Source organism: Pezoporus occidentalis, unplaced genomic scaffold (genome assembly GCF_034315485.1).
Source record: "Pezoporus occidentalis ecotype Australia unplaced genomic scaffold, CSIRO_AGI_Poc_V1 ctg185, whole genome shotgun sequence".
Taxonomy (NCBI): domain Eukaryota; kingdom Metazoa; phylum Chordata; class Aves; order Psittaciformes; family Psittacidae; genus Pezoporus; species Pezoporus occidentalis.
Genome location: NW_026913693.1, coordinates 2,084,190 through 2,101,050, shown reverse-complemented (window position 1 = coordinate 2,101,050; position 16,861 = coordinate 2,084,190). Strand labels below are relative to the sequence as shown.

General features: G+C 38.5%; 1 protein-coding gene and 1 long non-coding RNA gene across 4 annotated transcripts in view; one reads left to right on the top strand and one right to left on the bottom strand.

Moving 5' to 3' along the window:
* Window positions 1-167: 167 nt before the first annotated feature.
* Window positions 168-848, top strand: LOC134162267 (uncharacterized). The gene is made up of 2 exons (XR_009964273.1): window positions 168-259; window positions 304-848. It is a non-coding gene; the product is annotated as an uncharacterized LOC134162267 (long non-coding RNA).
* Window positions 849-3,607: 2,759 nt separating this feature from the next.
* ROCK2 (Rho associated coiled-coil containing protein kinase 2) overlaps window positions 3,608-16,861 on the bottom strand; it is a 102,468-nt gene continuing 89,214 nt past the window's right edge. For 2 of the 3 annotated variants that reach the window (XM_062615899.1, XM_062615901.1), the window contains 7 exons: window positions 14,932-15,002; window positions 13,871-13,959; window positions 13,045-13,123; window positions 12,574-12,835; window positions 11,724-11,937; window positions 6,939-7,045; window positions 3,608-5,723 (listed from right to left, as the gene is read on the bottom strand). In XM_062615899.1, coding sequence (XP_062471883.1) covers window positions 6,952-7,045; window positions 11,724-11,937; window positions 12,574-12,835; window positions 13,045-13,123; window positions 13,871-13,959; window positions 14,932-15,002 — 809 coding nt within the window. In that variant the 3' untranslated portion in view covers window positions 3,608-5,723; window positions 6,939-6,951. The remainder of the gene's footprint in view (window positions 5,724-6,938; window positions 7,046-11,723; window positions 11,938-12,573; window positions 12,836-13,044; window positions 13,124-13,870; window positions 13,960-14,931; window positions 15,003-16,861) is intronic. The other variant, XM_062615900.1, reaches the window with a different exon arrangement.

Sequence of the window (16,861 nt, the reverse complement as noted above, 5' to 3'; positions counted from 1 at the left end):
GGTTTTCCTTGCAAGACACTGAATCACAGGACTCTTGTGGAAGAGGGGGATTTCCTCTGCAACAGCAAAAGTAGCTGTTTGTGCCAGAGCACACTCCAGTCAGACTGAGACCTCACCATCAGAGAGCACAGCTGCTCTTTCCCATTTGAGTGGGAAAGTGCTGGGAAGTGGACATGATTTCACGTATCTCACATTCTTGAGGGCAAGCTCGAAGATGAACACTTTTCACTGCTCCAGTAAAATGTATGCATGTCTCTATGTTGGTTGAGAGAGTAACTGCAAATATCCTGTTACTGATTATAGTAAAGCTGTGTAAGATACCTGAAGTGGTCTAAATGGTGGCAGGTGGCATGTGATGTATTTTCCAGGTCTTGTTAATAAATGCTATTCTTCATGACCAATCAATGTCATTCTTACAGTTAAGTTTCATTCATTTAATTCATTTAATTTTTATTTTGTTTCAGTATATGGAGAGAAAATTAAATACTCATTATGGGTCATTAATTGGCAGTTTTCACCTTAATACTTGAAACATCAGGCTGTGCATTCACCTGCAAAATGCTAAGGAGCTCCAGCATCTGAAAAGAACAAAACACTTCCCATCTCATTTTCTTAACTAAAGCCTCTTCTTGATAAAGATTTGTGTAAAGTCCAAACCTTCTCTGTTAGTGACTTCTTTTATACGCCTGAATGATGCTGTAGCAAATTGAAGACCTCCATTTTCAGTTTGAGGATCAGCACTGCAAGTTGGTTTTTTTTCATCATAAAATGCTGAAAATGTAATTAAGAAAACTTCTCTACACATTACTTAACATATTTTTAATAAAGCATTTTAGAAACCTGTGGGGGGGGGAAAAAAAAAGACTGAGGAATTCACAAACTTAAGGTAATTTTGTGGACTTGGAAAGCTGGACCACGAGTTCTCATTCAAGCTGCAAGAGATATGGAACAAATCAGAAGGTAGCAAAAGTTCTACACACTTTTTTTTTTTTTTTTCCCCCAGAGAACAATTTCTGGTACTTTGGAGAGGCAGACATACGCTCAAGTCCTGGGCAAGCCCTAAGAGAGCGCAGCCCCTGTGGTTTTCCAGTACATAAACTGTAACCTCCATGGCTGGGTTAAAGGACAAGACACAAGGGGAGGATAAATTTTGTTAAACTTGTCAGTGAACAGCATCGGGAGAGGCCAGCAAATTGTTTGCCACATGATGCAGCAGCAACCCAAAGGCAGGAAGGGCCAGACAGCACTGCAGATTTACTGCAGTGTGGGTAAGGCAGGAAGTGTCTGTCATTCTCAGGGCAGGAGGTGACATGTCTCCATTGGCAGGTCCTGCTCAAGTGCCTGGTTATACACTTAGTATCTCCCTGCACCAGTTCATAACATGCTCACAAGGTAATGCAGCCTTTCCTGTCCTGGTGAGAAAGTGCAGGTCCTGCCAGGACTGTCAGTGTGAGCGTTCTTGACTGAGAGGACAAGGTCTGAACTCTAGTGCAGCCCACCAGGTAACCCCAAATATCTCCAGCCATGAATACGATGAGCTGCAACTGCGTTTGATAAGCTACAAGCTGTACTGAGCCACACGTTTAACAGTCAGACAAAGTGTTTATCCTGAGACTTACTACCCCCAAAAAGAGTGAGGGCATGATTCCATAGACAGCAGGTTGCTGGTCTGAAAGTGAGGATACAGACAATGGAAAACAAGTACAGTTTACTGTTCCCAAAAGCCTACTTCTGAACTGTCCTCAGTGAACAGGAACGTTGCACACAAATGCAGACCCATCCTCTCCCCTACCCTATGGGCCTCTGTGATGCTTAGCACTCTGCGCAGAGTAACACCATGTAGACATACCTGTTCCTTGTGTTACGCTAATCCAGCAGAAGACACCAGTGCCTGGACTGCTTGGAAGTCCCTGTCCCTGCCTGACCCTTGAGCCTTTTCCACTGCCTTATGCTGTGCACACAGCTGCTCCATAGCCTGATTCTGCCAACCTGAACTACTACAATATGACTGAAAGGAATGCAGTGGGGAGGTGGACACACAACTCAACTGCTGGAGCTCAAAACTGGATTTTAGAGTGGGTTGACTCTTTGGAGAACGTCATTCACTATTAGCTAAAAGGTCCTAAACAGCATATAATGTGTAGAAAGTCTTCATTCACTCCTTTAAATGAGGTAAAATGACACTTCCTGCACTGAACAATCATTATCCATTTAAGGACATATGTAATAGGGAAAAAGAAAAAAGGAAATAACACCTCAGAGCCCACAGGAAGAGCTATTACAAAAGAAGAGTTACACAGATGTGGAAATCAGTTTAAATTAGGTGGTTTCCCAGCCATGTTTTTTCTATGATGATAAACAGTAATTACTTCCCTGCTAATTCTTTTCAAGCTGGTTTGTTTTATTCCTTTCCAGATTCTTTGATATTTGAGATTCATATGAAGCAGAACATGAAACAATTCGTATGAAGCAGAACATGAAATGTTACCTTCATCACTAATAATGGTTTAAGGATGTCCAGTTTGGGATGTAAGCAAGCTGAAAAAAAACCTTAAAATGGGATGTTATTAAATTCTTGGTTTGCACTGAATTTAATTTGCTTGATTGTGAGCCAGAGTTCTCTAAGACACTTAAAAGAGTTCTCGGAGATGATGGCTGTTGAGGTCAAGTAGGTGTCTGGGAGTCACAGTACGTATCACTGCAAGAACCTGCCAGCTCATCACTTGTGCTGGATACAACTGTAAGACCGTGGCAACTTCAGAGACCTGAGTCTAGAGGGACCTCGGGTGCTTCCTGCCAGATAGCAAGACCAGGCATATAGACACCTTAAAGTTGTCGACTATCCCATTCTACCTTGGAAGTTGTTTGAGGCAAGCACCATCTCTGTCCCAGAAAAAAAATCCAGTCTTTGCACCAGGGTAAAATAAGCAGGTTTTTACACTACATCATACTTTTGCTGGGACAGCCCTGTTACAGAAAGTGTTTAATCATCAGTGACTAAGACAAATATTGCTTAGTTCAGGAATATGCTCTTCTCTCAAAGACTTTAAAAGGTTACCACTGGACAGTAAGGAAACAATGTAATTTTGAGGAACTAATGCTTAAAAGTTCTTTGCAATCCATAGATCAGCAGGTGGAAGCTCTGTCTCGAGCAGGACAAGTAAGAACAGAAGAGCAGCTTTGCTGCTCTTTTGTGTCCTGGGTACAAAACCAGAAGGCAGAAGGTTCGTGTACATCATACCATTTGCCAATAATCTCTACACTGCAGCTCAACACAACTCATGCTGTTCTTTTGTTCTGGGACAAACTGCATGAAGGAGAACAGAGGAGTGCCACAATACAGTAATACACTACATTTCCTAAAATGACCAGCTTAAAAGGGCCCCAGGGATTCACAGTATTATGTGGGCAAGCCAAGGAGAGAAAGAGCAACAGCCTCAGCCCCTGATGGGCTGCCAAAAGAGCTCCTGAGGAGCCTGTGCCTCCTCCACACACAGGCTTTGCTTGGCTTACTTTTGAGCAGCCCTCACCTTTCCCGTATCTGCCAAAGCACTTGCCTATGTGTTTAAATACTTCAATTAATTACCAGCTTCTCAAGTTCAGGAACTATTTTACCTTACTCAAATAGTTTATTTAAAAATATATATATAATATTCTCCAATTCAGAAAAGAACTTCCCACAAAGTAACTTTTATATATATATATATATAAAATATTTATGCATTCAGTGAATGGAAACAGTTTTACTGTATACATTTTTAATGTTGTACTCTATGCAAATCTGCATTGCCTAAAAATATACCATACTTCTGTAAATCAAAACAAGCAGGGAAGAACCACTGTAGCTGTGTGCTGGGTTATAATACCTAACAGAAATGGTATGAAAGTTCTAGTTTTGAATTTCAGAACTCACAAACAACAGTTTACTTTGCGAGTGCACAACTAGAAGACTGAATACATTCTGGCTCTGTTAAGCAGAACTGTAGCAGAGGTTACAAAATGTAAATATATTTATTCGTTTTCAGTATTTCAGTGTTTCCAAGTCCACCCTTCATGATAGTGTTAAATAAATCATGGTCCTATCCTTCCAAACAATTCAACACGCTTTAAAACAAAATACAAACAAACAATTTTTAAAGTGAAATGTCCTCCTTCATTGAAGTGTTAGATCATATTTTAAATTACTGCACTCCCACACAATATTTTTTATATATATATATTTTAAATATATATATATTTATATATATAAAGAGACCAAATAGGAGACTACATTTTTTTTACTGTCAATATGTTTAACATCGCATACTGTAGTTGTATAAAACATGCATTTTCTGGGATAATTATGAACACATCATGAATGAGCCCACATAAATTATATTTTTTGTACAACTCCAAGTTAAAAAAAAAAAAAAGTCGGATTAAGTGCCTCTGAGGCCTTTTCTTCCCAGCTGTCAGTTCTCAAGACACACTACTGGAATATTTATCTATGCCTACAGCTATGTGCTAGAGAACCAGATTTAAAAGTTTAAAATACACCTACAGTATGTTTTACTTAAAGATTGTGACAGTCCTCGGCTATTGTGTTGTGAAATGTAAAAATAGTCACAGATTCTTTTCTTGTTTTCCAGAAATAAAAAACACATCTAGGAGAGTATGCAAAAACAAGGCAAAATGAAGTTTCATAGCACTTAATGAGGGTTAATATAAGTCAATAACTAATATTGAGGTTCGTAAAAAGGGCTGGATGAGCAGTTACATGTACAAGCAAATGGTCAGGTAACTCCAATGGTATCAGATGTTGTTTCTGTAACCAACACTTCCTCCACCCTTAAAACCAGTCGATATACATTCAAAATAGGCTGACATTGATATACTTACTAGGTGTAAAAATAGTGCACTATTTTTTCTGCCACAAAGCAAAATTGCATCCTAAGAGCTGTTAAACTTTCTTCTTTTTCTTAAATAGAGAGAATGGGCAAAAAACTTGGAAGAAAAGAATTAAATTAAGGCAATTAGACAGGTAAACCAGGACTGCCCATGATGATGTAGCTGAAACTAGTATATACTTCAAACTTGTACTAGCTGCTGAACACTGACATGCAGCTTCTGATAGACGTGTATGAATGATATAAACTTCAACATTATGGCTTTATACAAGTGCATAGTTGCAACTGCAATAAGTAACGGTATCTGATTAATAAGCATAAAAAAATAAAGTGGAAAGATTTTTAAAACCCTCTTGCAGTATTACAGTACAATATATATACACAGTATAATGGTCACTTCTTACAGATGCAGTCTGTATCACTGTGGTGGATCCTCCTCCTGTTTTTCTTGCAGACATGCTGGTGGCATCTTTATGAAAGCTGAAAAGTCAGTTTCTTCCATTTTTATATTCATTTCTCTCGATCCTTTTGTGAAATGTAGTGTATGTGTCTTGCCAAGAAAGCTTTTGTGGAACACAGTTTAAAAGGTTACCTAATATATCGTTTTACTATTTACCAGCCATTCCTCTTTTGATCAGTCACTCAGGGGAATACAGGAAAACCCTCAGAGATTAGTAATTTATATTGCAGCAAAAATGTAAACCTCTGATATATATAACACAATCTCTCAGGAAAATATATATATTTTTAATATATTTTGGGATATGTTTCAGTCTTGCTGTAACAGGAAGAAAATTATCACCTCGAATTGTGTCTGCATTCATGGAAAGCAGTTAGCTGAAAAAGAAGCAGGAAGTTTGGTCAGTAAATGCAGCAAATGTAAATCTGACACAAATATACTTCCTCAGAGTCTTCATTTAAGGTGGGCTCAGCATATTTGTAGAAAACATCATTCCTCTGCATTCAACAGCATCATTACTTTAGTACATCCCTATGTATTATGATCCCAAATTGATTAAATCCCCTTGTAATGTATGAGGGTAAAGTACAATATGCAGTGTAACAGTCATTTCTAAAAGGTTAGTAATCTGTAGGCTTTTAATACATAAAGGTGCAATATATTTAACATAATGCGTGTTATTATAAACACTAAGCAGGTTAAATCAAGAGCTGGTATCTCATATAACTGAACAGACAACTGAGGTGCAACGCTACTGCTGCTGTCATCCCCCATTCTTTTATGAGGCTGAGTCACACCTTACTTAAAAGAATCCTCAGGAATTTAACATTTGTTTTTTTTTTTCCCTGTATAAACATAACATTGCATCAACATGTAAAATGATTAAATATTGAAAACTGTAAAATAGTTATCATAGAAAAGTTTTGTTATCTCTATTTCCAGTATATTCACGCAGCATATTTAAGTAAGCCACAGGACAAATTAGATCAATGAAATGGGCGTATCTTTTCTAAAGCAGTCAAGGAAACCACATCACAGAAGCTGCAAATCCCATTTGTTTACATGAGTTTTCAAATGCATGGTTAGGTACCCAAAAAGCACAGCACTGCAAAGAAAAGCCAAGTAAAACTCACTTCAGAACACAGGGACAAAGGCAAAATGTTGACTTCATGTCTGCTAGCCATAGACCAGTCAGTTTATGTTAAAAGCTTAAAAATGAAAAGTATTTGCAAATACCAATTCTGTTTCAGCTACGATCTCCCTTTTAGCCTTCAAGAATTATCTGCAGAGGTTGGCAGTACTGGTACTGTTGGTGAGCAACTACTCTGACAACAGATTTAGGGTTTTTTTCAGGCAGGCAGACATGAATTTTGAAAAAACACCTAATATTAGAGAGATAAAAACACTGTCAAAGTTTTAATAAAAATGGTTTCTTTAAAAAGTCATCATCATCATCATGAACACAATCTCATTTTTACTGTTTAAAATATTAAAATGAGATCTTGTGTTTTCTCTGCTTTGAGAAACTAAGTCCAATAGAAGCATGCTGTAGTCAAAGGCAAACAAATCCATTCCTCTCTGTTTAGATTTACCCCTTATACTTCTTCAGAAATCAAACACATCGTCATCATCATCACCATCAATATCATCAACATCATCAAATGACCAATCCCAGTCCTTAAATGCCAGATCAAGTAATCTGCAACAGGAGGGTTTGATGTTTAATGTGGGTCACACTTCTGTAAAAGACTTCAAAATTCCATTTGTTATCACTAAACCTGTTTAAGTAAAAGACTTAAGGTAGGTGGGCTCCTTCCTTCACCTACTGTGGACTATCAAGAGTCAGTCAGTGTTCATGTAAGCCGGGAATGTTGTATTAATTGGGAATTTATCTCACAAATCATTCAATTCTATAGAACACTTACCATATTGGGTTTAGTTCCCCCAAAATATCAGTACCAATGTTATGAAGAGACCAAGATTTACATTTCATAACTAACTGCCTTCTGGTATGCTGCTGTTCTTGTTGACTGAGGTGCAGTTTTATGCTCTACTGCTATCCTTTTCCAGATAGTAACATAAAGCCAACATTTTCTCCTAAAACCCCAAGTAATTTTGACTGCTGAACAGAATATCAAATAAACCAGCATCATCTGAATTTACAAAGAGATACTGTAGGATTTTATTGTATCCGAAATACAGTGGGATTACCCTATAAAACATAGCTCACTATTTAAAGCTAAGCAATGCCAAAACCAGACAAGGTATCAACTAGTTTTCTAGGCATCACTGCCTGTGCTCTTTCTATGGTCACTCTAGAACAAAGCAAGCCAGCAAGTCAAACCTTGTCAGCAAATGAGTCATTTTACGTATTATAGGCATTTATTTTGGGAGAGGATGAATCAGTGTCTAGAAGCATTCATCTTTCTGTTGTTACAAATGATGTTAGACAAGTATGTTAAGCACAAACTTCTCAATTGCTACAGCTACAAGAAAGGAAACTCGGTCAAATCATTCCTCCAGTGAGCTCAATGGGTTTTAAATCAGGATTATATGTCAGCCATATAAGGCAGAGACAGAAATCTTACCCTAACAGAGCAGACAGTATTCAGTGTGTTTAACTGCAACATGGTACGATGTTAACAATAATCAGATGCTTTAAACAAAATGGATTTGGGGGGGTTTCAGGTTTTAAAGTTTTTACACTTTTAAACGTGCTATATTCCCGAAAAGGCTCAATATTCATTTGTTATATGAACTATGGTCACTGTCATTTATAAAGCACTTTAAGAATTTATAGGCATTACAATGTATTAAAGTTGATTTTTTTTTTTTTTTAAATTTGGCATAAACCTTTTGGCACAATCCAACTGAATGGATAACCAGAAATTAATGTGCTCTGTATCTGGGACTAGTTTGCCCTTTCTTAAATCATCATGAAGAATAACAGCCGTGAAAACCTTGGAGAAACAATCACTGTGTAGAATTCCTAGCAGGGACAGCACTTGCAGGATGATGCAGGATGCAAGGGACTTCTAGAGGCCTCTAGCCCAACCTCCTGCTCAAAGCAGGGTCGGCCACAAGGCCAGCCCAGACTACCCAAAGCTTTGTTCTGTCAGGTACTGAAAGCCTCCAGGGATGGAGCCCATCCAGCCTCACCAGCCTGCCTCTCTTCCTGGGTTCTGTGTTGGCTTCTCCTTTTATCCAGTTGGAATCTGTCTTGGGTGAACCAAGCCCCTCATCTCTCCCCCTCCCACCATACAGCACTGAAGAGCCCAGCTCTGTTTCCTGGATACCTTCCCTGCAGGGATGGGGGCAGGCTGCTCTGATACCCCCTTGGAGCTGTCCTTCATCCAGGTTGAATAAGCCCAGCTCCCTCAAGCCTCTGCTCTGACCATCCTGGTGGCCTCCGCTGGACCTTCCCAGTTTGTCAATCACTGGCTGAACTTGGGGGCCCAAATGCAGAGGCAGTATCTTACTGCAGACTAAGAAGTAAACAGAGAGGCATAATCTCCTCCCTCAGTTAGCTGGCTGTGCTCCTCTTGATGCAGTCCCAGAGCCTTCCTTGCTGCCAGGGCCCACTGCTGGCTCACCTCCAGCTCCTGCCCAGCCACTCAGTCCCCAGATTTAACTAATTCCTAATGAAGTTTGTAACAGAAAATTATTATTCCATACAGTAAGTCCTTGCACGAAAGCCCCATAGTAGCACCAGTCAGATATAAATTTGCCATGGCAATTACAGTAATACAAGGATGTGGTTTCTAATTAAAAGTGTTTAAATCCATACAAATTTCCACTGGTTGGAGCAACCTGCATTATTAAGATGACAGCCTTCCCTGCCGGAAGGGCTGGGAGTCTGCAGGGTTGGGTCATGTAGATGCCCATGTACCCAAGAGTCGGGCCACTGAGGAACACCAGAACAACCAACAAGTGGATAAAGCGGCTAAGATTGAAGTGGCTCAGATGGACTTAGATTGGTGTATGGAGTCCTGGACGACAAGTTGAGTGAAAAGCAGTATGCCTTGTTTACTGATGGCTCTTGCCATATTGTGGGAAAGCATCGGAGATGGGCTGACGGAGAGGGTGAATCGAGTCAGTTTGCCGAGGTGAAAGCCATCCAGCTGGCCCTGGACATTGCTGAACGAGTTACCTGACTGGGTTTAAACCACGACACAGGTGACATGACCTCACAGAACTACACTTTTCCATCTGTTAGATTTGCAAAGCTCACTTGGAAAGTTTAACTGCAAAAATAAAATGGGTTACACACCAAAATATCCATCCTCCTCCTTTTCCCACCATTACAAAATACATAGCTAAAAAAATCCCATTCAAGACCAATTTGTAGTAGAGGAGGACCACAACTAAAAAGAATGGTGAAAGTAAATATTGTGTTATGACAGCATTGTGTAAAAGAGGTCACGAAGATTGAAAGAACGGTGTTAGAAAGATTATTTTTAGAACATCTAAAATTAGCTGTGGAAAAAGAATCAGAATTTATAATACACCATTTCTATGTCAACTTGTCAACTTTCTACTTGTTCCCAAGCTATCATGTATGTTTCCTTGATTCATGGTTCAATCCTATCATAGATATTCTGCTTAGCTTTGCACAAAAAACCTCTTCAATTGGTCCATAAAGAGTAGTGATTAAAACATTTTTTTACCTTCATAGTTACAATAATACCTAAGCATTTAAAATCCAAATTATGAGATCTTTCTTCTAAATATGTATAGTAAATAACCAAAAACTAGACTATATGGAGGTTAGGAAGAAAGTGAAAGAGTTTGAGTCATTTTGCTATGCATTTCCATACATTAAAATACCAGTACTGTTTTAAGATCTAACTCTTCATGGCATAAGGCACAACAGCAGCATCCCAGTAAGAGCACACTTCCCCTGTGTTCTCTACTGGAACCCTGGTGACTCACCCAACCCTGTTTTCAACCAGCCAGTTTAGGTACTGGTGGCAGTCTAGTCACAGGAGCAAGGCAGCAAAACTGCCTAGCCACTGCCAAACTACTTCACTGGAGAGAAATGTTAAGCCTTTGCTGGAATGCCCACTGCTGCTGGAATACTGCATCAAACAAAAGAAGTCAGACCAAACACAGGCTGTCAACAACTGGGGACTGATATAACCAAGTATCAGCAAGTGCTCTGGGTGGTGAAAAAAGAAAACTGCCCCCCCCCCCCCGAAATTCTGCTGTGCAATCACATGAGCACTACCTGCAGAATGCTGTCACTTTCACAATACACTGTAGGGTTTTGCCCCTTAAAACTGATCCAGTAATAGATTTCTAGGTTTTGTATGGACATTTTTTTGCCCCAAATCAGAGGAACTTGATAAGACTATTCTTTTAGGAATGATGAAACATCAGCATAAGTCCTAGGCTGAGTAAGGGATTGAAACCAACTCAACCCTTTGGTGAGTGCTCCAGCTACTTCACAAATGATGATTTCCCCCTGCCCCCTGTCCAATCTTCCTGCTCTCTTTCAAGAAGCACAAATGAAGCTCAGACAAATGACTTTCACTGCAGCAATGGGCTCCACAATGTACATCCCATGTGGGCAAGAGACGCAAACGTGAGATTCATCTGAACTAGATTTTCACTGTAGACATCCAGAAACATGCTGCATGCTCCTTTTTTACACTAAGAGGATGGGAAACCTAAAACCAACTCTTCCTAAACATGAACTGTAAATGAAGTCAGATGCAGAGATATACAGATTTGGTCAGATGAAAACACACAATAACAGACAAATCCGCAATCAGGTGTCTAACCTAAGAGCAGGGCAGGAATTCAAACACATGCCTCCAAACCAAGCAATAAGAAACAAAAGACATGTAGTCTTTGCTGCATGCAAGGCTGTCTAGATTGCTTTTTTGAAGGCACTCAATTCTCTCCAAGGTTCATTAGAACCACAAGCACCTAACTTCACTGCTCAACTTCCAGTAAGCTACAGCAATGGCCAACTCTAATATTGTCAAGCCTTATTTTCTTTTTAATTTTCTTTTCTTAACCTTCATGCCCCTCTCCCTGACTCTTGCCTAGATAAACCCCATTTTCCCTGCCAGTTCACAAGAACTGTTAAGCCAGAGACTTGTAGGATGCTACAAGCTCTACCTCTTACACGTAGGAGCAGTGGAATACATTATCAGTATGGAAGGATTAATTAACAGGTAATGCAAAGTCCTTTAAAGAAGGGAACAAACATGGTGCTCTCCTAACTTAACTGAGGTTTATAGAAGATGACATGCTAGATCACGTGTGTCAACAGTCCACAACATTTGTGGTCAATTATCCTTATCAACAGATTGACATTAATTGTAGTCAGATGTTTAAACCAATAAATGAAATAGCAGCTCTTGTGTCACCTTGGTTTGTTTGGAGGAAGCTGTCGACTTGGTCGTCTGATGGACTGGTTTGGCTGTACCTTCATGGAAGTTCTGGGAGAAGATCGAGCAAAGGGGTCTGGTGCTGGAGGCTTCTTGGGTATTTTTTTCACCAGTCGGCTCACCCATTTTTGCTGTTCTTCTGTAGAGTTGGCTAACAGTAGCAGATTCTTTGCCGTTGAAATATCATAGTACACTGCAGTAAGAATTTTTAAAATAAAAATACTGTTATTATTCTAAACATGTCCCAGCATCAGAAATTAGTTGACAGATTACGTTCTACCACGGCCAACACAATGAGAATCAAGCAGAGAAATTAAAAGCTAAACAATTTTGCCAAACCTTAAGTTTCCCGGCTGCTGACAGTGCCCCCTTACATTCGGGGGCTAACAACTTCATACTATGGAAGATACACACTCACATGGAAGAGAACAGGGAAGGGTAACACAAAGAGATGTGCCCAAGAAAACAAGTAATGTGAGTCACAGTAAACTTCATTGAATGTTATCTATTTCATAACATGCACTAACACTATTGTTTCACACAGCAATGCAGCACAACTCGCATTGTGAGCAGTCTTCAATCTATCATGCTTTACTGCACAAGGCTGACAACACAGTGGGCATGTATGTACATTGGCCACATGCCATTAACTCACAGCAATAGGCTGATCCTCATGTAGACACCCTTAGAAAGGTTCTGATGGCTATGTACTAATAAAAAAAACCCTACCTATTTATGCTTAGTTGGTGTCATTACTAGAATCCTTTCATCTATTAGAACACCTTATGACTCCAGCAACTATATGTGTATTCAAACACTTGCCACTTACCTTTGCAAGGTGCTATAATCTCTTCTTTTTTATCCATGTGATCTTTGTGACATTTGATATGGCAACGGCGACATTCTAGAGCAGGAGGAGGTTTAAACATATGCCACAGTGGCTTCATACAAGCTTCACAATTAGTTGGAAAGTGATAAAGAGTAGGTATAAACTCATGTCCTTTGTGACAAATGTAATTTGACTTCTCTCCCATGGGCTCCACAGGAAATTCCTGTTCCTTTTTGCTCTCTCCTTCATTAGCATATAGAATCTAGAATCAAAGCAAAATAATCTCAGTACTCCTAGATGATAAATGTAAATTCATAGTCATTATGTAAGTATAAAGATTGAAAAATTGCATCATAATCTTTTTGTTTCCATCAATTTTTAGTAAATATTTAATTAGACAAAGTTCTGAAAATATTTTTTACAACGTGTGAAATTGTTTTTTTACCGTGTTAAAAACATTAATTTAAATACCTGGAATATCCTAGGAATTTCCTTGGAATCTGCTCTGTACACATCAGTCTGAGTGACTGGTCGGACATGGAAGAGTTTGCTACAGGAAATTATTTCAATAGGACAAAAATTGTTACCAAAATAAGAAATTTAATTTGAAAGATTTAAGTTAGGATACAACAAACCACATTAAGACTTTGAGCCATTATAGATTTGTCAGGTCAAATTTCTAATCACTTGATTGAAGCCTTATCTTTCAATCCTACACATGAACTTCCCCAGACCCTAAATAAAAAGAAGTCACAAGTATCCAGCTATATTTTTCAGATTAAAAAAAGTAAGTTAAAAGCACTGAAAACCCAGCATCATGTGACTGTTAATGCTTGGTGGTGGCTTTCTAACAATCCTCTTCCCATGCTCCAACCTCTCCACAGTTTGCACTTAGTAAGAAAATAAATTAATACAACCCACCTGTAAGGACACGCTGTAAGTAAGAATGTTCAAACACTGAGAATTATAGCCTGTCTGCTACAGTCTTCTTCATGTTTTTTGCTACAACATTTTAGTGAGGTACACCTAGCTGAGCTTGTGGAAGCAGTTCAGTTACATGAGAGCTCAGTGCAGCACCCTGTATCAGACTCAGCACCCCACTTCTGCTGCACCACTACTTACAGCAAGCACAATTCATCACAACGGATCCTGAGGTCCCAGCTCTGCAGTTCAGATTACACAAGTACACCCCATTTGACACTGTGCTCCCAGGCTGGAACTCAAAAGGCCTTTTGACAAAGTCTTTCAGACAAAGTTCACCTACAAATCAGAAGGAATCTCATATGGTAATACTTACTCTATATCTAATACCATATAAGGATTAGATTGTTCCTTATCTTGTTCACTGTCATAGAACAGGATCTTCTTACTGCTTACAATTACATACTGTTAGGAAACAGAAAAGGACAAAACACACATTTTAATCCAGCTCACCACAGATGTCAAAGATGTCACAGTAATTACCACAGCTGTCATAGCAATATTTTTCTACAGCTTTATAAAATGGTAGCTAAATAGACAACAGAACTGTATGCTAAGGCTATATTTACCAATAAATTAATTGCAAAACAAACAAAATCCTGATTACCTGATAAATCAATTTATGTTATCAGATTAACTGATATTTAAACAGATTTAAGTATCTATGAAGAGATAAAAATTAAAGTCTGGAACACAGTAAGATGAAAGCTTTTCATTCCTATTTGATTAATTTTCAATTGGACTGATAGTGAGAGTAATTGTCATGATACCTGTTTTACATGTGTAGTTCATAACTAATGGGGATCATATTCACAAGGATCACTGTTATATCTAGCAGCATTGCTAGTAAGTTTCATAAGAAAGCTAGTTACCTATAAGCCCTCCTATTTCCTCAGTTTTGTCCCATATTAAGGGTCTGACTGAGAAGCACATGAACTGGTATGAAAATGTATATGTTATTCTTTGGGCAAAGAACCATCAAGGAGAACTCAAAAGCAGCAGATGAGTGAAGGCTGCACAAGGCAGACAAGTAGTTGTTATTTTTATCTCCTAAATAAAGAATCTGTCATGGGCATTTGCTTCCAGACTTTGCTGAATTCCAGCTATGTATTACTGCTGGGAGTGCTGGTGCCTGAATGTACAAACATTTGTAGATCATGAATGGCTGTTCTCACATCTGACTGGACAAAGAAGCAGTTTAATCTATTACAGTTGTCTTAACATGCTCCTCCCCAGAGGTAGCTATATCAGCTGACATATTTTCAGTTGTATTTAAGTAATGAGAGAACATGTATCAAAGATTAATGTGTTGAAAGCCTGCAGTATGTTTAAATCCAGACAACACATGAGACAAGATCACAGATCTGGTTTTCTTACCTTTTTAACCCATCCGAATTTTTTAGTGTTATTTCTAACCGGCAGCGATAGCCAGCCTTCCAATCTTGATTCTGAAAAAAGCATATATTGAAGAACATAAATATTCACACAACATTATTTTTGAGACTACTGGGCATTTAAAATAGTTATTGAAGATCAGTAAGAAAGCAACAAAGCAAACATGAGAACATGAACTATTTAAAACAACAAACTTACAAAGTTTATCACAGTAACTGTTCTGGAACAAGTTAAATCAAGTATTCCTGAATACAACCAATAAGCAATGATGCAATCACAAAGAAGTAGTAAGCATGAGGAAGAAGGGGGAGAGCAAACTTGCAATTGCAGCATACACATTCCCTTTAGTAATTTTTTCAAGACTTAAAATGCTTATGTCTATCAAACATTGCCTTTTAAAATAGCATCTGAAGATATTAGTACAGACCACACAACATCCAGGTCAAGACATAAAAGGGCAAACTACCACAACAAATAATTTATATCCTCTATATGCCAGGTAAAATTTCAGGAGTTTACTATTCTAATTCATATCTTTTGCTCTGCAAATTTCTTTTTTTTTTTTTTAACTCTCCTAGGCTATCTCATCCAAAAGAAGTCATCTTTGGCCAATCCTTATGCATTGCCTAAGCTCAACTGCCCTTTCACACACTTGCAGTATTTTATATCACACTGGCACATTAGTCACATTGCATTTATCAACAGTATTAACAGCTCAGCTGTTGTCTGTCATACGCATTTCAGTGGTAACCAAAGCTCACCAGGATCACACTTTCCTAGTGCTTGGTAATACACAGTATCGCATAGCCTTGGGCCCTATTTTTAGAGCTGCACCTAATACAGGCATTTCTTTCCCCTATGTTTTATTAAGAGGAACCACTCATTTACGATAATATTTTTCAAATGAGTTTCCCAGCCTAGCAGATAACTTCTACTGCTGCTGAGGAACCTCCAAGTCAAAAAATTCTGAAGCCTTAACAAACAAAACCATGTAAGGAGCATAAACATGCTCCAGAATTGCAAAAGCCATTTTCTTTCTCATCAGAGGGCATTTGCAGGCTCCTGCCCATGTTTAACAGAGTGCAACAGATAGTTATTAGATATTCACAGAATCCTTATTTTGTCTAATGAGACTTGAAGCAGTTATTTATTCAGACATGCACTGTCTTCAAAGTTTATTCCCCTGTAAGTATTTCCTGTTGAAGGCACATTTTAATATACATACCAAGCTACCATAAATGAAGTAATTCTATAATGTGTACTTTGCTTCACACCTGCCACTTTAAATTGCAGCAAGCAGAATGCTGATGCAAAAAAAATCCTCTGCCCCCATTCAAGAAGCATGTATAGTTTGTTAATGGTGTGAAAACCAAATACATTAATCTTTTCCCTTTCTCTGTAATCTCTAATCCTATGGCACGAATTGAACAAAATAAATTTCTGATTACACTTCTTCATTCCTGGTGTCCATTCTATACTAACGGATCAGAGAAATGCAGAATATCCCCACATTTTCACGGTACATGCTTATAAGCACTAGGAGGGAAAAAACGCAAGAGAACACAACCACTGTATCTCAAAGCTGTTGTAATTATGTCAGCAAAAAGTCCTTAGATATGATTTTTTCTTTAGAACAAACCCATGCAGATACCACAACAGCAGCTAACAACTCAAAACTTATGTATGTACTTAATTTTCTTTTATTAGAAAATAGCAAAAAACAGAGAATAATGAAAACAGAGGAAATGCATTATTCTTTACTCTAGATTGATGAAGCAATGGCAATATCCCCAAACAAGTTTTGCCATCAGTGGAAAGGTATTCAAGACTTTAAAGGAACCTCAAGTGAAATACAGAAATGTGAATGTAATTAAAAACCCCACACCTCTGACATTGATCAATACTTCTGTTT